This window comes from Manis pentadactyla, chromosome 2 (assembly GCF_030020395.1).
Source record: "Manis pentadactyla isolate mManPen7 chromosome 2, mManPen7.hap1, whole genome shotgun sequence".
Taxonomy (NCBI): Eukaryota; Metazoa; Chordata; class Mammalia; order Pholidota; family Manidae; genus Manis; species Manis pentadactyla.
In genome coordinates this window covers 115,106,281-115,131,365 of record NC_080020.1, presented here as the reverse complement: position 1 = coordinate 115,131,365, position 25,085 = coordinate 115,106,281, and the positions used below count along the sequence as shown (strand labels likewise).

The window sequence follows — 25,085 nt, the reverse complement described above, 5'->3', positions numbered from 1 at the left end:
TTGCTCTGAGAGCCAAAAAGGAAGCCATGCAATGATAATGTCAGAGGTGCCATCATAACTAGCATTTGGGCAGGAGACCCCCAGATGGCTGATGTCTAATGTCATGCACCAGCTGGACTGTGCTGCCTGTTTGGGGATCCCTTAATATTACTTTGGCCCTAGGCACCACATCCCATCATTGTGGAGGCTGCAGGCACCATCACTGAGGACCCCCAGTCCTGGTAACATCCCATCTGGAGATGGGGGTGAGCCAGGCTGTACCACTAATAGGAGGGAGCCTGGGGTCTGTCCAGTGAGGGAGAGGGCAATGCTTATGGAGGAGTGAGCACGGAAGGCAGGGCCTTTCTCACTAATGTGTGTTTTGCTTTTACACTACTCCTTTTCATTATGGTCTTTAAAAGTATTATATCATCACTTATAATTCATGGGAAAGGAACCATTTTTAGATAATGCTTCCTCTGCCCTCCCCAACCCCATACTAATCTTTCTTTCCTCCCATTGAAACAAGAAGACTCTACGATCAGGGTTGGCAGTTTGGGGATATCCCTTTGCCACCTTTATGCCAGGTGTCATGTGCTCCACCTTTATGTCAGTCGTGCCTTCTTGTGCAGGAGGGGTGCTCTACTGGTGAACATTTAATAGCCATGGATACTCCATTAATTGAGGTTACTGGGTTGAATGGTCCATTTTTCTCTCCGTCTTTCCTCACCTATCCTCTTGAGCCTGAAATCTGAAGGTGTAAAGAAGGGTAGGAAAGCCCTTTTGCATTTGCATCCCAAAACATGTTCCCCAAGCCGACCGCACCAGTAGTACATCTGTTATTTTGATCTGGCCAAATATGTCTATTCTGTTTGGTGAGAAATCTCAACTGGAGGAAGAGGATTGTTCCAGAACACCTAGTATGTTACTTTTCCATATTGTTTTTGGTTTATTGCCCCCAACTCTGGGATTGAACACTTGAGCCCCCCAGGGGATAATTCAAGACTTTTTTGGAGCTGTGCTTACTATCTTCTCTCCCTGCCAATATTAAGATGTTTTTATCAGGACTGTGTGCTTTGTATCTTGATATATATTTTTTCCTTCTTTGGAGGTTTTCTGACTCACCTTATCAGTCTTTTTTTGTGAGAACTGAATTTTTGGGTAAGCTTAGTTTTACTCAATGAAAAAACTCTGCCATTCACCTCAGGGTGGTAATTGTTCTAGTGCAGTTTTTGAATTTCAGAACTACTGACACTTTGAACCCGGTAATTCTTTGTTGGGGGAATGGGCTGTCCTGTAGAGTCAAGTAGCATCCTTGGCCTCTACTCGCCAGATGCCAGTAACACTTCTCCCACTCCCAAGTGGAAACCAAGAATGTCCCCAGACATTGTTAAACATCTCCTGGGGCAAAATTGCCCCTGATTAAGAACTATTGTTATAGAAGAAAATGGATGTGAAGGAGCAGAGAAATGTCTGTCTTTCTGACAGGGTTAGTGTTGGCTTCTCAGGGGAAACAGCATTTGAACTGAGCTTGGTAGGGTAAGAATTACCAAGAGGTCAGAGAGGTGTTTTAAAGGAAAGTGCTCATGGTCCTTTGTAATGTCTTCTTGACCAAAAACAGATTCCTACCTTGCCTGTGCATGCCCTCAAACATTCTAAGGATTGCCTGTAGATGGCTTGATTTTCTCTGCCTCAATGTTTTTACTCATTCCATATGAATGGATTCCATGTCCTTATGCCCAAATTCTGTCTTTGAGGACGGCACTTATGATGCTGTGCACTATCTTTGAAGAAGGATTGGACTTCCAAAGAAAATTCCTCTAGAGGTAGGTGACTTTCTCTTTAGCATTACGTGTAAACTTTGGATAGACTGATGGAGTAGGTTATGCTATGAGATGCAGATCTGAAATACATTGGCTCTGGTGTGAAGAATTTTAGGCAGTACTTCAGATTATTATATGGTGGATTGTGTCAGTTGCCTAATCATTCATGAGAAGACACCTAAATTCTGTCTTACCCGGGATGTGACTCATCTGGTGACTACTGATCTGAGGATGGAGTTGGAGGGAATCTGTAAGGAGTGTGGGAGGAAGAAATTGACAGGATCCTCCTCCAGGTTGCTAAATTTCAGGGTAACATGAGTGGATGGTGGGAGTCTTGCAGCAGGAGTAAATGAATCAATGAATCACTTGGAACCATCAATAAGTTTGGCCATTTATTGATGCCACACAACAGCAGGCTATGATTACAGTCTGGTTTTAAATACCGAGGTACCTCCTAGGGAGGCTGGGCCCAGTAAAGCAGTGTAGTACAGAGACGCAAGGAGGGCAGTGGGTTGGGTCATATACATCGTACAACCACTTTGGAGGGCAATAATGGGTACAATTGTGTCCCCAACCATATATTTTTTAAATTACATAACTTGAAATATTACTACTATTACTATTTGATTAGCGATACAAAAAACGGGAGTAGCATCAAATATGTTGGCTAAGTTGTAGCACCAGGAAGTATGTCATGTGGTCTGTTGAAAAAGAATCACCACACACTGAACACCAGGTACACTGCCCCAGGGCTTCATCTGAAGTCAGAAGGAAGAAGAGCTAAGACCTTCAAACTCTGGAACAACAATGAGTAGTTGTCAGAGTTTGGAGTATTTTAGCCAACTGATGAGAAACATTAGAAATCCCTGAAATTTTATTTCAGAAACTTGATGAATGTTATCAAAACATTCACTAAATATCTGAAAGCATCACATTGGGATGACTCCACCAAGTGAAGACTTGGGTCTCAGGAGATTGGACGGAGGTGTGCTCTTGCTTAAGAAAATCCATTGTAAAACAAGTGATTCCTACACAAAGGCAATTGTTTGTATCCACAAAATGATTTCCTGTTTTAGATAAGTATTCACTATTTAGTCTCTTGAAATATTGTTTTCTCATGGTGTGTTGAATAATGCTTTGATGTTCAAGAATTAACCAACAGCTTTTCAGAGAAGAACTCTACCACATTGTGAAAGGCAATGTAAACGAAACTGGGTTTTGAGAACCTTAATATATTTAAGCACCAGGCCCTGTGGTGGCCCTCTCTGGTTCATAGTAGATGTATATCCAGTGTCTCTTGCTACACATCTTACTTGTTTATTCAAGGGAAGAATGGAGAAGGATGAAATAAACCAACAATTGTGCTTCATGTTGGCCCCTGTGAGCATCAAAGAAATGGCAAGGATACCACTTAGGTTCTTGCCTTCAGAGTCTCCCTGTTAATCTGAGGAAATATTGCAAGCATAGGGGCCTTCCAAAACCCTGATGACCCAAAGCTGAGTAATTACCCAGGCAACAAATATGTCAGGTGACTCCAACAGTAAATGCCATCCTTATTCTGGGGTCCAGCATAACAGATGCCCTACACTGTCTTACAACACAGCCTCAATATAGGAAGTGAATGTCTGTGATACATGATTAGGGAACAATTTTCTGCCTTTTGAGAAACTGGAAAAGGCCTAGAATGGTATACCTGGTGAGATCCTACCACATGCCTACCACCTTCTCCACCACATGGGGCATAAATAATGTGCTCAATTTCATGTATTTGGAAATTTGGCCTACATTAGTTTGTTGAGGTCAGTAGGAATCCAGGTTTGTTCCTGAGTTTTGTAAGACTGGTCATATCCAGGTCTCTGATGACATGCACAACCCTATGGTGGTAGTGTACCAGGTTAAGTTGAATCAATCTAGCCAAATTCAGACCCCTGAAAGACTACACTATAATTCAGAGAGAGTTTCTGTGAATGGCCTCATTTGAAAAAATCAGGTTCTTCTGTACTAACATCACTAACAATTTAGGCATCTTCTCTCTAAAACTGTTATTTCACCAGAGATTGTCATCAGCCAGCAATGTTTATATTTAAAGACAGAGAATACAAAAACATAATTATTGTTTAGAAATAAATCCTCTAGCTTTAGGTAAACATTTCTACTTACTCCTGTTTCTGGTCTATCTTGCATTTCACTGAACCCCAGTGTTTTATTTTCCACAGGAATTTATCAGAAAAATACACATTATTAATGGTTTGAAAAAAATAAGAATATAATATAAACAATTTAAGCTTTTGGTATCCAAGCAATAGAACTGGCATTGGCCAGCAACACCATTAACACTGAACAGAAGATGTATACGGACTTGCCCACTTGTACATCTATCCGTTTGTATTCTACCACCATCTAGATATTTAGCACCATTTCTCAATAGCACCATTCTGCTGAACAGGTTGATAATTGAAGGGAGGGAACGGGACATTTTGCTCCATGGAGAATATTAATTGCATATGAGCATGAGTCTGAAAATGTTGCCTGTTACATGAAGGTCACATCCCTGACTTCCCCTTTGTCAAGAGCTGGTCTGAGGGCTTTGTCCCCTGGAGGATCCACCCACCCAACCCATCCTCTCTCTGGATTCAGTTCATATAAAGGCCTCCCTTTAGAAATCAGGAAATTCACCCTTGAATTTGAGACCACAGCCTACCTTGACTCCTGATGGGTGGTGGAAACATCGAGAAGAAGCATTCTCACTTTAATTTGTAAATTTTTGGATTCCCCTGACTACTTGCCTGCTCTCCCCAAGGAAGCAGACTGCCCAGAGGAACTATTGGTGCATTGGGGGATAGGCCATCTTTATCTCATTTTTGAGAACTCTTCTTCTTGAGGCTAGAAATTTGCATGAAAGTTGTTATAATTAATACAGTTTCCCTGGTTCTTTGAAATATTTTAATCTAGAGCTCCATTTTCCAGTCTGGAGGTCAGTGGGGGTAGGTTGCACCATGGGACCTGGCTAGAGCAGTTGTGAGTAAACCCCCAGTGGTGAAAAGACATCTGACCTGATTTGATGACTTAGGGCATATGCTGGAGTTGGAAGTCAGTCAGGGAAACTCATTTGCTCTTCTGCAAAGCAATGGATATTTGCTGGGAAAGTGGGAATAAAGGCTCACATTCCTTTCTTATACTAGCAAGAAACTGCTTTCTATTCATTTGCTTTTTAAGAGTTTTCATGGAAATCATCCTTAAGTCAGAAATATCTTTGCATACCTAACCTAAATCCTTTGGTTAATTAAACCCTATAGTTTCTGCCCATTTCTTCTTACTCTAGTGTCTCCAGGTGGGCACAGGAGTCTCAATACCCTGGATGTGGGGTCTACAGGGGTTAGGAATAGACTGAGGGATGTGGTCAGCACTTTCTTCCTGCCGCAGCTGAATACTGGGTGAAAAGTGGTCCTCTACCTGGATAAAGTAAACGAATGTTCCTAAAAGCTCCCCCATGACAATTTAAATAGCTGCTAGAAGGAGGGAGGGGGAAGAAAAGGAGGACATCACCAAGGTAAATTAACAAGATTATTTGTTCCCTGGGTAAGTGTGGCTCTTTTTCCTGATATTCTTGAGGTAGTCTGGGAAAAATCTGGTCTTTGTGGTTTTAAGGGGAAAACAAGACACCATGTCATTGGCTTGTGTAATTTGGCATATTTCCTGGGAGCTGATCCCAGGAGATGCCTGATTCTCCTGGTTATCTCACCTGCCTATCAGCAGCAAGTTTTACAGTCCTGTGCCTCCTGAAAGAGACATTTTGTGGCTAAAGGAACATAGTGGGTTTTGTTTTATGAGCCAAAGATGGACCTGAATGAAATGGTCCCTGGGGCTAGAGTATGCCATGGTCAGCAGGCTGCTGCAGTCTGTGGTGGAGGTGGCTTCTTTCTGGGCTTATAATGCTTTGGGGTTTTTGAGCGATTGTGGCTTTCTTGGCCTTCCGGTGTGGCTGACGTGTGTCTGGGAGCATGAGAGGCAGCACTGAGCCCTTACGGTGGGCACAGAACATTTCTTCATGGTTTTTAGTGTTTGGCAGAAACTGGCTGATAACTTGTCCTTGGTGCAAAGTGAATCTGTGGGAGGAGCAAAAAGTAAGAAAAAAAATTATTCTTTGTAAGTGAATAAGCACAACTTCTATTAACGGAAGACTTTATACATCTACCAAGAAAGGCTCCATGACAATTTGTAATAATAGTTGACATCCACTGAACATTGATTACATATCACACACTGTGTAAAGTGTTTGTGTTAAACAGAATTATCAGCCATAATTCTTTGCTCCTGTTTGGCAGTATTATATATATTCCCATCCTTGCCATGGCTGCCTGGTGAGCAGTGAATACCTACTCCATTCCTTGACTTTGGGTTCAGCCTTTTGACTTGGTCAATGGGAAGTTAGTAGACATAATCTCTGCAGGGCCTTGGCATATGCAGGAGGATGGCCTATCCTAACGAGCTTCTGGGGTCTCCATGAGAAGACCCTTGCTCATATAGCCACTGGTCCAAGAGGATGAGGGATACATGGAGCAGACCTAGACCCAACCTACAACTTGCAGCCAAACCCACCCAGGGCCAAGCTAGATTAGCTGAACCTTAACTGACCTGTAGGTGCTGAGCAAAAAATACATGACTTCAGTTTTAAAGCTTTGAGTTTAGAGGTATTTTGTTATGCAGTATTGTTATGCAATAGTTGAATGCAATGTTTCATGTGCTTCACTTCATTTGATCTTCATAGCAATATTATCTGATAAACACAACTATTCTTTCCACTTTACAAAAGAGGACTGTAGAGCCCGCAGAAGTTAAGAACTTGTACAGTGTTATCCAGCTGATAAGTGGCACAGCCAGATCTGAACACAGGCAGTTTAGACTCTAGAGCTCACTCTTTTATCAATCACACTCTTCAGAGCATCAAGTAATCACCATTAGTGCACTAACCAATGCTTCCTGCACTTAGCTGAACAGAGCAAAGGATATAAATATATAAAATGTGGTCACTTACCTCCAGAAATGTACTATGTAGATAAGGGCAGAAGATATACACAAATAATCCCAATAGTAAGTATACCATTATTTACCTGGGTTCTAATTCTTACACTCTAACTAGCTCTGGGCAAGTAAGCCCTTCAATTCTTTTTTCTGCTTTCCTCATACATGAAATGGAATTAGACCAGCTGTCTCAGGGACCACCAACATACGCATTCTGTGGGTGGTACTCACATTGCACTGACCCATGTACTCCTGGTCTGGAAGGAATTCAATAGAAAAATAACAGATTTTTTTTGGTAAAATGAAATTGTTTCAAACTTTGCCTGAGTGCCTCTTAGCTTTTATTTCCTTTCTTAGAAAAGATTTCAGTATCCTCAAGAAAAGCTTTTTTACAAAGAGGCTGCTGTCTTTTGCAAATAGAACTGTCAGTAAAAGTAGAAATTGAGACATTATCATCTTTACACAAAACCTGTGGCAGTGTTTTTACCTCCCCATGCTTTTTTAAAATATATTTTTTATTTTGGTATCATTAATATACAATCACATGAGCAATATTATAGTCACTAGACTCCCCCCATTATTAAGTCCCCACCACATACCCCATAACAGTCACCGCCAACAGCATAGTAAGATGCTGTAAAATCACTACTTGTCTTCTCTGTGCCGTGCTGCCTTCCCCATGCCCTCACCCTACTCCCTATGCTTTTTACACCTTCAGGTCATAAAGGCAAAAAATGCTTTTTCTCGTTTCTGATACTGTTGATTTGTGTTGACTCTCTTTTCTTCTTAGTAAGTCTGGCTAGAGGCTTACCTATTTTGTTTATTTTCTCGAAGAACCAGCTCTTGGTTTCATTGATTTTTGCTATTGTTTTATTCTTCTCAATTTTATTTATTTCTTCTCTGATCTTTATTATGTCCCTCCTTCTGCTGACCTTAGGCCTCATTTGTTATTCTTTTTCCAATTTTGATAATTGTGACATTAGACCATTCATTTGGGATTGTTCTTCCTTTTTAAAATATGCTTGGATTGCTATATACTTTCCTCTTAAGACTGCTTTTGCTGCGTCCCACAGAAGTTGGGGCTTAGTGTTGTTGTTGTCATTTGTTTCCATATATTGCTGGATCTCCATTTTGATTTGGTCATTGATCCATTGATTATTTAGGAGCGTGTTGTTAAGCCTCCATGTTTTTGGGAGCCTCTTTGCTTTCTTTGTACAGTTTATTTCTAGTTTTATGCCTTTGTGGTCTGAAAAGTTGGTTGGTAGGATTTCAATCTTTTGGAATTTTCTGAGGCTCTTTTTGTGGCCTAGTATGTGGTCTATTCTGGAGAATGTTCCATGTGCACTTGAGAAGAATGTATATCCCGCTGCTTTTGGATGTAGAGTTCTATAGATGTCTATTAGGTCCATCTGCTATACTGTGTTGTTCAGTGCTTCCGTGTCCTTACTTATTTTCTGCCCAGTGGATCTATCCTTTGGGGTGAGTGGTGTGTTGAAGTCTCCTAGAATGAATGCATTGCAGTCTATTTCCCCCTTTAGTTCTGTTAGTATTTGTTTCACATATGCTGGTGCTCCTCTGTTGGGTGCATATATATTTAGAATGGTTATATCCTCTTGTTGGACTGAGCCCTTTATCATTATGTAGTGTCCTTCTTTATCTCTTGTTACTTTCTTTGTTTTGAAGTCTATTTTGTCTGATATTAGTACTGCAACCCCTGCTTTCTTCTCGCTGTTGTTTGCTTGAAATATGTTTTTCCATCCCTTGACTTTTAGTCTGTACATGTCTTTGGGTTTGAGGTGAGTTTCTTGTAAGCAGCATATAGATGGGTCTTCCTTTTTTATCCATTCTATTACTCTGTGTCTTTTGATTGGTGCATTCGGTCCATTAACATTTGGGGTGACTATTGAAAGATATGTACTTATTGCCATTGTAGGCTTTAAATTCGTGGTTAGCAAAGGTTCAAGGTTAGCCTCTTTAGTATCTTACTGCCTAACTTAGCTCGCTTATTGAGCTGTTATATACACTGTCTGGAGATTCTTTTCTTCTCTCCCTTCTTGTTCCTCCTCCTCGATTCTTCATATGTTGGGTGTTTTGTGCTGTGCTCTTTCTAGGAGTGCTCCCATCTAGAGCAGTCCCTGTAAGATGTTCTGTAGAGGTGGTTTGTGGGAAGCAAATTCCCTCAGCTTTTGTTTGTCTGGGAATTGTTTAATCCCACCGTCATATTTGAATGATAGTCGTGCTGGATACAGTATCCTTGGTTCAAGGCCCTTCTGTTTCATTGTATTAAATATATCATGCTATTCTCTTCTGGCCTGTAGGGTTTCTGTCGAGAAGTCTGATGTTAGCCTGATGGGTTTTCCTTTATAGGTGACCTTTTTCTCTCTAGCTGCCTTTAAAACTCTTTCCTTGTCCTTGATCTTTGCCATTTTAATTATTATGTGTCTTGGTGTTGTCCTCCTTGGATCCTTTCTGTTGGGGGTTCTCTGTATTTCCGTGGTCTGTTTGATTACTTCCTCCCCCAGTGTGGGGAAGTTTTCAGCAATTATTTCTTCTAAGATACTTTCCATCTCTTTGCCTCTCTCTTCATCTTCTGGTACCCCTATAATACGGATATTGTTCCTTTTGGATTGGTCACACAGTTCTCTTAACATTGTTTCATTCCTCGAGATCCTTTTATCTCTCTCTCTGTCAGCTTCTATGTGTTCCTGTTCTCTGGTTTCAATTCCATCAATGGCCTCTTGCATCCTATCCATTCTGCTTATAAACCCTTCCAGAGTTTGTTTCATTTCTGCGATCTCCTTTCTGGCATCTGTGATCTCCCTCCGGACTTCATCCCATTTCTCTTGTGTATTTCTCTGCATCTCCGTCAGCATGTTTATGATTCTTATTTTGAATTCTTTGTCAGGAAGACTGGTTAGGTCTGTCTCCTTCTCTGGTGTTGTCTCTGTGATCTTTGTCTGCCTGTAGCTTTGCCTTTTCATGGTGATAGGAATAGTCTGCAGAACTGGGACGAGTGACGGCTGGAAGGACTTCCTTTCTTGTTGGTTTGTGGCCCTCCTCTCCTGGGAGAACAGCGGCCTCTAGTGGCTAGTGCTGCGCAGCTGCGCGCAGACAGGGTTTCTGCTTCCTGCCCGGCTTCTATGGAGTTAATCTCCGCTGTTGCTGTGGGCGTGGCCTGGCTCGGGCAGCTACTCCAAAGTGGTGGAGTCGCGTTGGAGCAGGAGCTGCTGGGAGGGTATTTATCTCCGTAAGGGGCCTCCCTGCTCCCTGCAGCCCAGCGGTTAGGGTGCCCAGAGATTCCCCGGATTCCCTACCTCTGGATTAAGTGTCCCGCCCTGCCCCTTTAAGACTTTCAAAAAGCACCCGTCTAAACAATACAACGACCACAAAAAAAAAAAAAAAAAATTTAAATTAAAAAAAAAATTTTTTTTAATTAAAAAAAATAAAAATAAAAATAAAAAAAATATAAAAGGTGGCCGCTCGTTTTTCTTTATTCTCCGGCGCCAGCCTCAGGTATCTGCTCACCGGTCTTGCTGCCCTGTTTCCCTAGTATTGGGGGCTCTATCCTTTTAAGACTTCCAAAAAGCGCTCGCCAAAAAGAAAATGGTCGTTCGCTTTTCTGGTGTCCTCCGGTTCCCGCTCACTGTTCTTGCTGCCCTGTTTTCCTAGTATCCAGGGCCCTGCACTCTGGCCCGGATGGCTGGGGCTGGGTGTTCGGCAGCCCTGGGCTCCGTCTCCCTCCCGCTCTGCCCGCTCCTCTCCCGCCGGGAGCTGGGGGGAGGGGCGCTCGGCTCCCGCGGGGCCGGGGCTTGTATCTTACCCCCTTCGCGAGTTGCTGGGTTCTCTCAGGTGTGGATGTGGTCTGGATATTGTCCTGTGTCCTCTGGTCTTTATTCTAGGAAGGGTTGTCTCTGTTATATTTTCATAGATATATGTGGTTTTGGGAGGAGATTTCCGCTGCTCTACTCACGCCGCCATCTTCCGCCCCCTCTCTCAAAAAATGCTTTTTATCTCCTCAGAACTCATTATTCCGTTGACTATGCCCTGTTTTTTTGTGAAGAAATAAATGTATCAGCTGTCAGAACTCCATCTTGCTTGTGAGCTTTAAGTGCTCTTGAGGTGACATATATGGTCCTGGAACCCCAAACCTCTTCATTGCTGATTTGTTTCTTCTTTAGGCCTTTTTTTTAAGCCTCTTATAAAAATCAATCTCTCTTAAAATCCCATGGAGGACTTCCTTACATACTCTAATTTAGTTTCAGAAAGAATACATGTTTCAGTCAAATGTTCCTGCTGTGGAGTAGGAAGCTGAGCTCTCTGGCTTCTACTGCCCTGCTAGGGTGACAGGCATTCTCCGTGGGGCTTGGACCATGCACCATGTGGGCTACTCAGAACAAGCTAAGTATTCCTTTGGAACCAGGGTCCAGCACAGAGCCTGGCTTTCACAGGGCTGCTCCAATTTCTTAGCCAGCCTCTCCTGAAGCTCTTGTGGATGGTGGATGGGCAAAGTGTGGCTGGGGTCGCCCTTTGCCCCACATTCTCTCTGCTATGAGTATGTGAGTACTCTGGGGCTATTTCAAGAAAGGAAGAAGACAGAGGAAGTATCAAAGCTCAGCTTGTATCCCATCTCTCCACAAAGCTGCTTTTGACCCTGTGGGCCTATGTGGATCCCTTCTGACTCAATCTCCAAACTTGCATTACTGTAACATTTGAACTATTCTGTAAATGGTGTGTGAGCCTGTTATACTAGGGGCTGGCATATTACCTCCCTCAAGGGTATCTACCATTATAAAAGGGGCCTCCTAGAGCTCTCCAAGTCTTTAACCCTGCTGTGAGTTGAACAGCATCCTTCAAAATGTGTTTCCCCAAAGTTGAAGTCTTAATCCCTGGTACCTTCAAATGTGACCTTGGAAATATTTCTTTGCAGATGTAATGATGACATAAATTAAGATGGTGTCATACTGGAATAGGGTGTGCCTATAATTCAACATGACTGGTCCTTATGAGAAGAGGAGAAGAGAGAGTCATGGAGAAGAGAAAGCCATGTGAAAACACACACACACCAGAGGAAGGTGGTGTAGGGAAAAAGGAAATTCCATGGCCAGGATTCTCACCTGATCTTAATCTCACCCATTGTATATATGGGATGAGGTAATGCTTAGTCCATTGCACAGGCGCCTACTTGCATATCCCTTGGTAGTAAGCCATTTATGGCTGATATTGCTTTAAGAAGAATTCCACCTGGTGCTAAGAGCACAGGGAAACAGGAGAGCGGAACCTGGAGAAGAGGGAAGCAGCAGAGCCCCATGCTAGGAAGAAAGAAGGGAGTCTAGAGAACAGGTGGGAGCTGAGGCAGAGGCTAGACAGGTGGACGGGTGTCTAGCTTCCAACCTACTGCCCTGAGAATATAGCTTGGTATAAGCCCCTTTTTACAATGTTCCATTGTCATAATTTGGTCTCACCAAATTCATAGTGAACTGCTGAGAGCTGGGCACTCCCTCCTGAACTACAGATGGCCATGAGGTGACACAGGCAGAGATGGGAGTCATGCAGCTACAAGCCAAGGGAAGCCAAGGATTTCTGGAAACCACCAGAAGATAAGAGAGAGCATAGTTCTTTAAGCTGCTTAGCATCTGGTAGTTTGTTATGATTGCCCTAGGAAAATAATGCACTCTGTCCCACCCACCGACCATCACAATAATAATAATAACAAAAATACAACTTATTAAGTTCTTACCACATACTAGGCAATGTCCTTGATATATACTACCTGATCTGGTCCTCATGGAAGTTTACTTGTAACTATATATTTCTCCTTTTAAAAACTGAAGCTTCCAGAAGAGCTTATTAACTAGCTCCAAACCACTAGCTGATATTTAGCTGGTGGTGCTGGAATCCAATGTTGTCTCAGGGCCTCTAAAGCTCTGCCACCAAGGGAATGAATACAGACTGGTGACGGAGGAGGATCACAGCAACAGGTCTTTCCTGAGCGAAACATGTTCATTTGCTTAACACAGGGATGCCACTTGTTATTTACATCAATACACACATGACCGAATGAGGCTTAACCAAGCCTGTGTCCTTGCCTGAAGTGGGGAACCCTGAGATCAAGAGCCTTGCTTTTCAAAGGTCCTCAGAACCTCAGGAACATGCTGGCTTCTGGGGTCCTCCTGTTTGAGAATGGGGGGCTTGAAGGAAGAGTGGGGGACAGTGGTGGTCTATAATGGAAGCTTATGTTCCAGGCCTCTGTTTAGCAGCTCATTTAGGCGATGGCTATGAGCCCAACATCAAGGCATGGCTTAATTGTACTAGTTCTCTTTATTATGGTAAAACAATGAAGGCTTGTTGTGTTCACCAGACAACTGTGATCCCAGCAAGCAAACACAATGCTTATAATTAGGGGCAACTGGGAGAGGAGATCTCAATTTGCCTCTGCCTGTTCAATAGAAACCATAGTTGGACTCTTAAAGGGACAGTTATAAGCTGGTTTCCTTGCTGTTGGCTGTGTCTGGGAGAAGGGATACTATTTTAACCATGAAAGAAAGTTGAAAAACAATTTCTATGGTTGAAAAATACAGTGTCCATAAGACTTTGGTCCCCTTGAGGCTAGGGACTGTGTTATACTCATTTCTGTAGCCTCAGATTTTGGCACTTGCCTGAGACATATCTTGTAATCAATAACATTTGCAGAATAAATGAATGAATGAAACCCTTTTTATCTGGAAGAATATCCTTCAGTAGAAAGTTTGCTGATTTAAATGTTCACATTTGTATCAATTTTGGGCCTAAGTATGGTTCCTATTACTTCCCTTATTCTTTCTCTTGCCTGCTCTACCCATCGCTTCCCAAATAAAAAAAAAACCCAGGATACGTTTGTATAAGGGTTTTGTTTTTGTTTTTTAATCATTATGAATGTAATGCCTAGAACATAGCTGCTACTCAGTAAATATTTCTGGATGAATTTTCTTGATTTTTATTTTAACCCAAATACTTACACCAAGTCCCCACAATGGAAATGGTAGTTTTAGATGTGTATTTTTAAGTCATTAACAATTTAGATGGCCTCTAAATGCAGTAAAATGGCCTAGAGGAAAGCAATCCTTACACGAATACCTACCTGATCTTACAAGATGGATATGGCGGTATGTGTATTGGGATGGCTGGCTGACAAACATCCAGGCACTGAGTAACTTATTTTCAAAGCATTTTAGAGGGTACAGGCATCAGGCTGGGTGGCTGATTCCTTAAATCAAGGAGCTTGCAGCTGCTCTTTCATGTTCTTTCTATATGAGTAAGCATGGCTCTGCCTTCAAGAGAAGCTAGTAATTAACTTTTGTTGCCCTGATAATTATTGGTGAGTGGAATTCATCACTATTTACATTCATTGCCAGCCACCTCTTCATTGTGAGATTTCCCACCTCTTTAGTGTGACATTTCAAGATGAAAAATGCCAGGTATGCATTTAACTCAGTACTGAAGATTGCGTGGTCCAGCAATAAGACAGTTAAAGACAACCTACATATAATTAAAAAGTAACAACCCATAACACTAGGTATGGTTGTAGGGGTCAAGGGCAGGCTGCCCCAAGGTTTGCTGCTTTAGCATGCAGATTATGTTAAGAGCTAGAATCAAGGCCCAAAAGATTCAGGGGGAAAGTAAAAGTTTCTTTCTGATGGCATGAAACTAACTTGTTGACAGAGGACCTGCTTCTACCATAGATAACTACATTATAATGTGAACTAGGTATGGTAGACAGGGAGGAATGAGGCAGTCTGTTTATTAAAATTCCTATGTCCCATTGTTTCTGTGTAGCCCAGCCAATGTTTGTTTACTAAGCATTTACTTATTTATATTCCTGTGAACTGCTTTCCTTCCCTTTGAAGTTACAGGCCCCTACTACTTCTCCTTGGTTCAGGATGACAGGTATACCTCATTTTGCCTGCTTGCCCTTGGAATGTTTGTGGATTCCTGTATGTATGTAATTAAACTTTTTGTTCTCCTTTTAATCTCTTTCATCAATTTGATTCTTAGACCAGCTAGAAGAACATTGAAGGAAAGAAAACAAATTTTTCATCCACAACAGTTGATGCAGTCAGCAGGATAAACTTCTAGATATTTACTCCAAAAATCCTGCAGCTTTGATAACCTGGAACATCTGACATACACTTGGCAGAAGGTAAGATTTCTTACCAGGTCAGCCTCCCAGAATCCCTGTCTGTGGGTCTGATGGAGCAAGAATGGGGAGAGTCTTTTTTTTTCTTCTAAATTTAGATTAGCAGGAGAAAATACTGGTGGAACTGAGATAGGGAAGAGACATTGGACAAGCATCATGATTAATTTTCCTAAAAATGCTGAGATACAAAAAGCATGTCTCACCTGAGGGGGATTTTTCAGCTCTGGGCAAGTTCACTCTGGATTCATTGAGACCAAATAAGGACAACTGAACATTGTGGGTAAGAAGGGCCTTATACCAAGCTTTTTTCTCACGATGGTTGGTTGAGCATTGGAATCCTGTCCACCTCCATTTCTGCCTCCAGCTCAGCCTCTGCTCTCCTCTCTCCTGCTCTCTTCTCTAGACTCGTTATTAGCACCGGGGGAACTCTTTTTATAGGAACACAGGCAATAATAGCTTATGGCCAATGTGTATACAAATACGTGCCTGTGCAGTTGGCTAAGTATTACATCATTGCACATATATAATGGGTAGACTAGATTAGGATCAGGTAAGGATCCTGGCCATGGAACTTCCATTTTCCTCATACGTTTGTAAGAACTGGAGGGGCTCCATGTTAAGGTTAAAATTTCATTTTAACAGCAGAGAGTTGGGAAGTAAGATTCCTAACATTTTCTGGTAATCAACCAACAACTTATCTTAAAGCACCAGGATGCTAGTCGCATGTCTCTGCTCTACCTCATAGCAACTCTTGACAAATTTGGTCAAGTATGATTGGTTTTACTGATTCATTTCCTCCCAGATAAGGTCCTTATCTGCTGTGTTGTTTGTTATAAAAAGAAATTGCCATGGGGCAGAACCCTCTAGGCCTGCTGTAGTACCTGGCCTCAGACTGGTGAATTCACAGATATCAGACCAGCATCTGTTTAGGGAAACTTTGCTGAGTGTTAAGGTGCATGTGAGGTGAAGGCCATTGCTAAGGGGCATCTTGAAAGTCAAAGTCACAGAAGTACAAAAGTGGTGGGCACAGGTTGAGCACTTAAAAGCTGTTAAGAGTGCTTACTACCTAACTCAAAGACTCTGTTTTAAGGTAAGTTAGTCATAGAATGGATTAGATTGACACTATATCACCTGCCAACCTCAAAACTTCCATGCAGTGAGGCACACTGTAAAACACACAGCACTCAACCCTGCAGTGCATCCCTCTTAGGTGTTAGTGTGGTTCCACTAGACCCAAGGCTTAGCTGGAGCTCTTAATGTGCATGGAAGAAAGAAACCAGATGAGATTTTCTTTTCATCTTGTTGTATGTCTTGGGAGCTTGGCTTTGTGACCATTGAGTATATTCTCTCTGACCTCTGCCAACCAGAGATGTGTGTACTGGCATACATCTGACAGGCAGCCTGACAGGCTATGGATCTGGTAGTGTCAGCTCTCAGGGAAATGTGTCATAAGAGGTTCTGCTCCACTAAGGACTTTTGTCATCTCAATCTGTGTTGCTTTGTTAGTGCTAAAAAAGTCCCATTCTGTAGTGTCTGCCAGGTGTCATAGATTAAGGCATCTATGACTGGAGGCATCTCATGTTTTTGTGGGAGACTGGAGACACTGTTTTCACTATTTCATCCTTACCACCCATGTGATGAAGGCCTTTACTTCCTTATACTAACTTTGGGAGTAAACTTTTTAGATCACAGAAGCTGCATCATTTATGCCCTTTAGGGATGCCTCTTGTGCCCATGTCTTAAGTCTAGAAAGTTGCCTCTTTCCATAAAAAGGCTTACTGGTTTGAACTGCTAGTAAGAGCCTATTGTCAGAAACCAGATGATGGGTCCTTTAAGTTGGCTATATTTGCAAGAAAAAATATCTGTAGAGAGAGCTCTCAATTGTCTTAGTAAAATAGCTAGGCTTAGGGATTCCCTTGGCAAAATCAAATAACAGAAATTAGGGTTAGAACAAAAACTAATGTCCACATCCAATGTAAATTCCCCTTAAAATCTGGCCCCATCTACCTGTTTTAACTTCCTTCCCTACAACATGCGCAGAGAACACTTGGGCTGATCTTAGGACCAAAGAATACAGGTTACTCATGTAAGTGTTGAAAGCCAGGAAATGAATTTAATCAAAGCACCAGATATTGGAAGTAAGGCTCACTTAGCTCCCACCTCGCAGAACTCTATAATCAGACTCTGTCAGCTTCAGTGCCCTTTGCAGATGTTTCCTAGACCCCTCACTGAGGGGAAAAAATTTTTCATGTTCCCTGGGCTGCAGCAGATCTTTTAAATTAGAAAGCCCTATAACATCCATTTTCAGAAAATCATACCAAATTTAGATAGGTATTTGAAAGATTAGTGTCCACTCACAACTACCTTCACAGAGGAAACCTATGAACAAAGTTTCTGCTATGCCCTCCCACAAATGATCAAGTGAAGGCCAGTATTCAGGGACTGACAGAAGGGGAAAATAAAATTTCATGGAGCCCCTTTCTTTGTAAATCCAGAGCTATTGGTTATTGAATCTTTCTATCTTGGGAAAAACTCTTGTCTTCTTGCTTTTCATCCTAAGAACTAGACTTGGCTTTCTGCCTGTCTGGGACATGCGGGTTGTCAGTTTTTTCTTTGGCTATCATTGGGAGTTACTCTAGACCTTGCAAATATCTTTTACACCCTCTTTCAAGATACCTCTTGGGTCTATAGGGTTAAGAGTTCCAGAAATATATATACTGTTCTTGCAACTGACAAAGTGTTTAGAAGGATTGAATAATTTTGTGGAAAAAAAATTGGCCAAATTGGAAGCTGATATTCAGATCCCGATAGGAACATTTTTAAGGCCTTCTCTCCTAAGCTACATAAAGGGAAAGAAAACAATTAAAACATAGGTGGATGGGTATGTTAGTCTTTGTTATCATTTAGGGGGAATCCAATTCTTTGGGGGATTAAAAACAGCTGTCCTTGTTTTGCAAATCTAGTCTTTATAGAACCAGTTATGGCTCTAGAAACAATTCAAATCTGCCTGTGTTTACTAATCCCCAAATGTGCAACATTGTGATTCGACAGTTATCTACATTATTAAATGCTTACCTCAGTAAGTATGGTTGCTATCTTTTAACATACAAAGATATTACAATATTGTTGACTGTATTGCCTATGCCATACTTTCATCCCTGTGATTAATTCATATTATGATTGGAATTTTGTGTGCTCTTAATCATTTTCACCTTTTTCACCCACCTCTCTTCTGTGGAAACCACTAGTCTCTTCTCTGTATCTACGAGTCTATTTTTTGGTTGTTGTTCATTTGTTTTATTTTTTTAGATCCCACATATAAGTGACATCATACGGTATTTGTCTTTTTCTGCCTGCTTATTTCACTTAGTATAATACTCTCTAGGTCCAGCCATATTGTTGCAAATGGCAAGATTTCTGCCTTTTTTTGTGGCTGAGTAATATTCCACTATACATATGTACCACATCTTTATCCATTTATCTATTGATGAATACTTAGGTTGCTTCCATATTTTGGCTATTGTAAATAATGCAGCAATAAACATAGGAGTGCAAAAATGTCATTAGTATTTTGACAGAGATTACATTGAATCTGTAGATCACTTTGGGAAGATGACCATTTTTATAATACTCATTCTTCCTATCCATGAGCATAGAATACCTTCCCATTTATTTGCATCACCTTCACTTTTTTTTCATCAGTCTTGTAGTTTTAAGAGTATGGATTTTTCAGCTCCATGGTTAGATTTTTCCTAGGTATTTTATTCTTTATGATGCAATTATGGGAATGACAATTTCTTTCTGTATATTAATTTTGTATCTTGTAACTTTACTGAATTGAGTTCTAATAGGGTTTTTTTTTTTTGGTGGAGTCTTTAGGGTTTTCTATGTAAAGTAGCATGTCACCTGTACATAGTGACAGTTTTACTTCTTCCTTACCAGTTTGGATGCCTTTTCTTTTCCTTACTTGATTGCTGTGGCTTGGACTTCCAGTACTATGTTAAATAAAAGTGGTGAGATTGGTCATCCTTGTCTTGTTTCTGATCTTAGAGGAAAAGATTTCAGCTTTTCACCATTGATTATGATATTAACTGTGGGTTTGTCATAGATGACCTTTATTATATTGAGGTATGTTACCTCTATACACACTTTGTGGAGAGTTTTTATCGTAAATGGATGCTGAATTTTGCCAAATGCTTTTTCAGCATGTATTGAGAATATCCTATGGTTTTTATCCTTCCTTTTGTTAATGTGGTGTATTACATTATTTGTGGGTATTGTACCATCCTTGCATTCCTGGAAAAAATCCCACCATCTCATGATGAATGATCCTTTTGATGTAATTTTGAATTTGGTTTGCTACTATTTTGTTGAGGATTTTTGCATCTATGTTCATCAGGGATATTGGTCTATAATTTCATTTTTTTGTATTTGATTGTCTTTCTTTTGGTATTAGAGTGATGCTGGCCTCACAAAATGAATTTGGAAGTATTCCCTCCCCCCCCCTTTTTTTGGAATATTTTAAGAAGGATAGATTTTAGTCCTTCTTTAAGTGTCATAGAATTCACCCATAAAGCCATGTAGACCTATACTTATGTTTGTCCAGAGTTTTTTGATGAGTGCTTCAATTTTAATACTAGTAATTGGTATGTTCAGATTTTCTGTTTCTTCCTGGGGCAGTCTGAGAATATTGTATGTTTCTAGGAATTTATAAATTTCTTCTAAGTTGTCCAATTTGTTGGCATATAATTTCTAACACCTCTAATGTCTGGCCACAGCTCTCCAAACTAACACTTTCAATTTTTCTCCCACCCTTCTGACTTGGAATAATAGAGAAACAAAACTGCCCTTTTTTCTGAAGCCCTGACAACTGAAGTTAGACAACTTGCAAAAATTTCTGAGAAATCACACCAGCCCATGTTTAGACAGTCTTCATGCCTATTGCTGTGTGGGCCATTCCAGGACCACCAGAGGCATTTGAACTACAAACTAAGAAAATCTGTCAGATTGCCTACTGTCTGCACTTATTCTGTCTAAAGATTCTTTGAGCCTGACACCTACACATCTTCTCACAGGCAGCACTCACAACTCAGGCACTTGTTTTATAATTTGGTCCAACCATTATCCTTTGTTTTTCTTTCATTTTTATAGAAATGCCTATTATTTAATATGTGATTAACTGAGCCATAGGCCTGACTTTGAGAACATGCTGCATCACTACCCCCTGGAGCAAGTTTAACTGTGCTTTCCTATTGTCAAGACTAAGAAGCCAGTTAGACAAGACAGAACAATTTACCAGCTCAACTTTTAATGTATGAAACTTCCAGGGAAGTTTCAGAGGAGGGGCCTTAGGGGCCAAGGGCAGGTTGCCCCAAGATGTACCACTTTGATATGCAGATTATGTCAGAGCTAAAAACAATCAAGCCTCAAAAAGTTTGAAAGACTCAAAAGAAACTTTGACCTTGCAGCCTAACTGAAAAAAGAATTTAGATAGAAGACCTGCTATCAGGAAGAGATCTATCACCATAGATAACTATATTATAATATGAACTAGTTGTGGTAGACAGGGAGGAATTTAATAAGTTAAAATTCCTGTCTCACTGGCCCAGCAAACATTTGTTTACTAAACATTTACTCTTTCATATTTCTGTTAATCCCTTCCTTCCTGATGAATTCCCAGATCCCTACCTACTTCTCCTTATTTCAGGATGACATATATGCCTCATTTTGCCTGTCTTTGAAAGCTGATGCCTATGGGGTCCCCATACATATATAATTAAACTTTGTTTTTTTTTCTCTTGTTAATATGTCTCATTTTCTAATCTGTCAGTTTGATTCTTAGACCAGCTAGAAGAACTGTAACTCTGGGGAAAGGAAATCCTGGGGCAAAATAACTCTAAAACCAAAATCATTCAAAGGGAGAAATAAAGTTTAAAACCTGTTTATTGCTTACAAACTGCAATCTGGGGCTGTTTCTCTTTCCTGCTCTGGCAAAAGCAAGCCAGCCCTCCCCCAGCCTCTCAGGTAATTACGCATTGATATGATGATGAACTCTTCTCCACTCCTGAGGAGTGCCTGTTGATATGCAGATGCACTAAAGCCAGACAAGATATTCTGGAAATATTACAGTTTTACCCACAAGAACCTTGAAGGGCAGAGGAAAATTTTTCCTCCTTAACATGGTCAACTGAGACTAGGCTGCTGCTTCAATTATATAAAAACAACATAACGTAGAAGGGATTGTGTAACCTCAGCATTTAAAAAACATTGTACCATAGCCGGGGATGAAAGGAAGAGGGTCTCAGATTGGCTCCTTGATCTAGAACAGGGTGTTAAACTCTAATGTGTATGCAGATCACCTGGGGATCTTATTGAAATGCATATTATGAGTAGGTCTGGGGTGGGGCCTGAAATCCTGCATTTCTAAAAGCTCCCAAGTATTGCCAACACAGCTGATCCAGGGACCAAAGTTTGAGGAGCAAAAGTCTGGAAGACTAAAAGTTGGTAACACCTGTAAAAATGAGCCGGAGGTAGCTGCTTTTGGAGTTTCAAGTAAGGTTAAAGACAGCCACCCTCAAATGCAGAGTGTTCAGAAAAAAGTTGCACATGATAATCATAACTGAAGCCTTTCTCCCCCAGTGCATTGCTTTCAGGATTTCCCACCCAGATCTCCCTCTTGGCCTTCACATCTGTATAGAAAACCAATCAGCAGACACTCCTTACTAAGCAATTCATAGGCCCCTCAACAAACATGTTCCAAACAGAACTCATCTTTCACCATTCCCAAACCCACTCCAGAGCTTCCTCTCAGTGAATGGTAGCCTCATCTACTACACTGGGCTGGTTGGAAATCTGGGCTATACCCTCCCTCTTCTTTCCCCAGGCCTAATGGCCTGTCAAGGATCTCTTTTAAGTGCTCTTGAATCCACTTGTCATTCTCTCCACTTCTATTGCCCTAGTTCATGCCATATGCACCTCTTGCTTAGGGGACATTTGCAATCTCCTAATGATGCCAGGGTTCTTGTTTGCGGAGCGGAAGAATGAGCTTCACAAACAGTCAAGGTAGGAGAGCAAGGTACAGGCTTTTATTTAGAAATAAAGTGAGAGAATAGAGCTCCTGGCTCACGCCAGGAGGGGACAAGAGAGCCCATCCTTGGTGCGTTGTCTAGGGGGTTTTATAGGCAGTTGAGGATTTTTAGAGAAAATGAAAATACTTAGGGGTGTGGACTTGTTAAGTGATTCCTGAATATTAAAAATTAACTTAACATAAGGAATTTCCTGCCTTGATTTCTCTCCGGGACACCGGCGCCTTGGTCTGGGAGCATATCAAAAGGCTGCCTGCCCAGCCCCCAAGGTGGGCTGAGGTATTGTCTACTTGCTAAAGAATCTTGCCTCTTGAACTTCCTGGGTGTTGAAATGCAATCTTATCTTTAAAATGGAATTCTTCCTGCCTTTTACCATGCCATCTACAGCTGGGTCCGCATGCTTAGTTAGTTGCTCAGTTTGCAAAATCACCTTGTCAGATCTGAAGGAGGAAAGACAGCATATAGGCCTGAGCCTTTTAGCATGCTAAAGTGAATCTTGCACATGGTTACAAATGATTAGCATAATAAAACATGCTACTCTTCTTTATCTGGGGAACATTAACTGATCTCACTGAAGAATGATTCTAGAGCTCAATGTTTAACATAGAGTTTTAGCAGGGGGGTTTCTTTGCATGTAGTTACATTGCTCTGACTGCAGATATCTTGCCCTGCCCCCTCTGGAGGCCCTCACCCTACTCTGACTACATCCAGGGTCCCTGTCTCACTAACTGATCCTCCTTCTCTATCTTCCACACTAAAGTCAGAATGACTTTATCTTCCTTACCCCATGTGGAATACTTCAATGATTCCCTTCTGCCCTCAAGTCCAAACTCATCAGCATGCTTCACAAGGCTCTTTACCCCCTAGCTCCAGCTTACCTCTCCAGCCCTACTGTTTCCTAACTCCCTTTGAATTTTGTACTTGAGTTAGACTTATGTGCCATGACATCATATTCTTCCTGGTTATTGTGGAAACTGAAAGCTTCTCCTGAAACGTCTCACCTGACCTCTCTACTCACCCTGCATTTCCTCTGGAGGCCTTCCCAGTTTATGTTGGATGCCCTTCCCAGGTACATTCAGAACTCCTTACCTCCCTTATCAGTGTCTGTCTGGTTTGTACTTCCTTGTTTCACATTATGTTTAGCATGTATTAAGTCTCCGACAAATATTTGTTGATTAAATGCATGATTAAAAAAAACCTTAGGGAAAATCTTCTCAGGATGTTAGGTGTAAAGGCTGTCTCTGCTGAATGCCAGCCCTCAGCACTGGAAGGGGGCAAGGAGCAGATTGACAGACCACAGGTTTTACTACCTCTCATCTTAGAGAAAGACTTCCATTGTGTGTGACCATCATGGTGCTTTTTCAAGAGCAGCATGACTCTTAGCTGTTGTCTAATAGTTCTTTAATTAGGGGTAAAGTCATTCTGATTGAATTTCTGTCCTACTGTATAGGAGGCATTCTCCACTTTGTAACTCATGTAAGCAAACTATCAAAAAAAATCCTTGCTTCCTGCCTGAAACCTTTGTCTCTGTTTTTTATTTAATGTAGAAATCTTCCATGTCAGTGAAACTCCAAATATCAGTGGAATGGACATTAGAGCTCATGGTAGAAGCCTCTTATTTATGGATAAGGAAACCAGACTATTGAGAAGTAACTTGACCATTGGAGGTAAGAGCTGGTTTGTGATGGAGTTTTTTCTTTTTTATTGCTGTCTGAGTCCAAAGCTGCATTATTCTTTCCACATTTGGGAAAGTGAGGCATGTGGAGTGAGAAGGAGACCTGGCTTGGTGTTCTAGCTCTGATATCGTCCCACCATGCAATCACAAACAGGCCACTTAATCTCCAGGCTGCAATTTAACATACTTAAAATGACAAGGTGACCATATAGCATTCAAATAGGGTTGCTTTTTCAAAGTCGAAGTTGAATGTAGCCGACAACAGTGATAGTTCACTGTTCAGATCTCCCTTCTTGGATTTGTTAGGCAGGAAAACAGATATGAGCATGGGTGGAGGGAGAATAAGACCAGTAAAGCCCACTAAATGGGACTCGAAGAGTTAGCCAGATAAAACCAGAGAACCGGAAGGCACTCACAGATTTAATGCCCTGTGCAATGTGAGTTCATTCCACATGCTCTGAACCTGGGCTGCCTTTGAGACTTGCTTAGCTAGTGCAGGTGAGATAGGGCAGAGATGTGGGACAAACACCATGATTAATTTTCCTAAAAATGCCAAGATGTGAATAGCATAGTAAGAACAGGAGGGACTTATCTTAAGGCTAAGATTCCATTTTAAAAGTAGAGAATTGGGAAGTTAGATTCCTAACATATTCTTTGGTAATCAGCCAACAACCTATCTTAAGGCAAAGCCAAACAGTCTTAACTGATAAGTTCCCAGTGCTTGGGTGTAACCATTATCTTTGAGAGGAACAGGATGGATAAATTCCTTGTGTTAAGTTTATCCTATAGAACTCTCCGGAGGATTGACTAAGAGCAATGACACAGTGTCTCTCACTGGAGACAGAAATCACAAGACCACATAACAAGCCTACAACCCCCAACTCCCTGCCCCTGGCTCTGACCCTGTACCTCTATCCCATTCTTGAAAGCCTTAAAAGAGAATCTCAGCTTTTAAGTGTGCCTCCTCTCTGAGGTTGCCTGCACCCCCTTTCTTCGAGTGTGCACCTTTTTGCCTTAAGTAAACTTCTCACTGCTCAAGTTATTACATTGTGTCTCTGCGCTCGTCTAGTGGTAAGTGTCTTTGTCACATTCCTGTTTCATTCTGTCTTCCAGGCTGAAGCACAAGTCTTCACTCTGTCTCTGTCCTACTTCACACAAGTAGGGAGGGGCTAATAAGATCTTTGATTTGGGCTTACAAGTTCCTGTTGCCTGGGTGACCCAGACAGGACTGCAGCTGTGCCAACACGCTTTTGCCTGAAAATCTCCTTTCTTTGCTTTGAGGAGTTCTCAGAACATGATCTCACTCCATCCAGTGCTCTGTGGCTTCC

General features: G+C 41.4%; 1 protein-coding gene and 1 long non-coding RNA gene across 3 annotated transcripts in view; one reads left to right on the top strand and one right to left on the bottom strand.

The window, feature by feature from the left end:
- LOC130682003 (uncharacterized) overlaps positions 1–25,085 on the top strand; it is a 38,081-nt gene that overhangs the window by 7,302 nt on the left and 5,694 nt on the right. The window contains exons 2-4 of the long non-coding RNA XR_008995297.1: positions 1,737–1,805; positions 14,856–15,000; positions 23,630–23,749. This is a non-coding gene — a long non-coding RNA (uncharacterized LOC130682003). The remainder of the gene's footprint in view (positions 1–1,736; positions 1,806–14,855; positions 15,001–23,629; positions 23,750–25,085) is intronic.
- ADAMTS12 (ADAM metallopeptidase with thrombospondin type 1 motif 12) overlaps positions 2,165–25,085 on the bottom strand; it is a 327,971-nt gene continuing 305,050 nt past the window's right edge. For both annotated transcript variants that reach the window (XM_057496003.1, XM_057495999.1), the window contains exon 24: positions 2,165–5,908. In XM_057496003.1, coding sequence (XP_057351986.1) covers positions 5,730–5,908 — 179 coding nt within the window. In that variant the 3' untranslated portion in view covers positions 2,165–5,729. The remainder of the gene's footprint in view (positions 5,909–25,085) is intronic.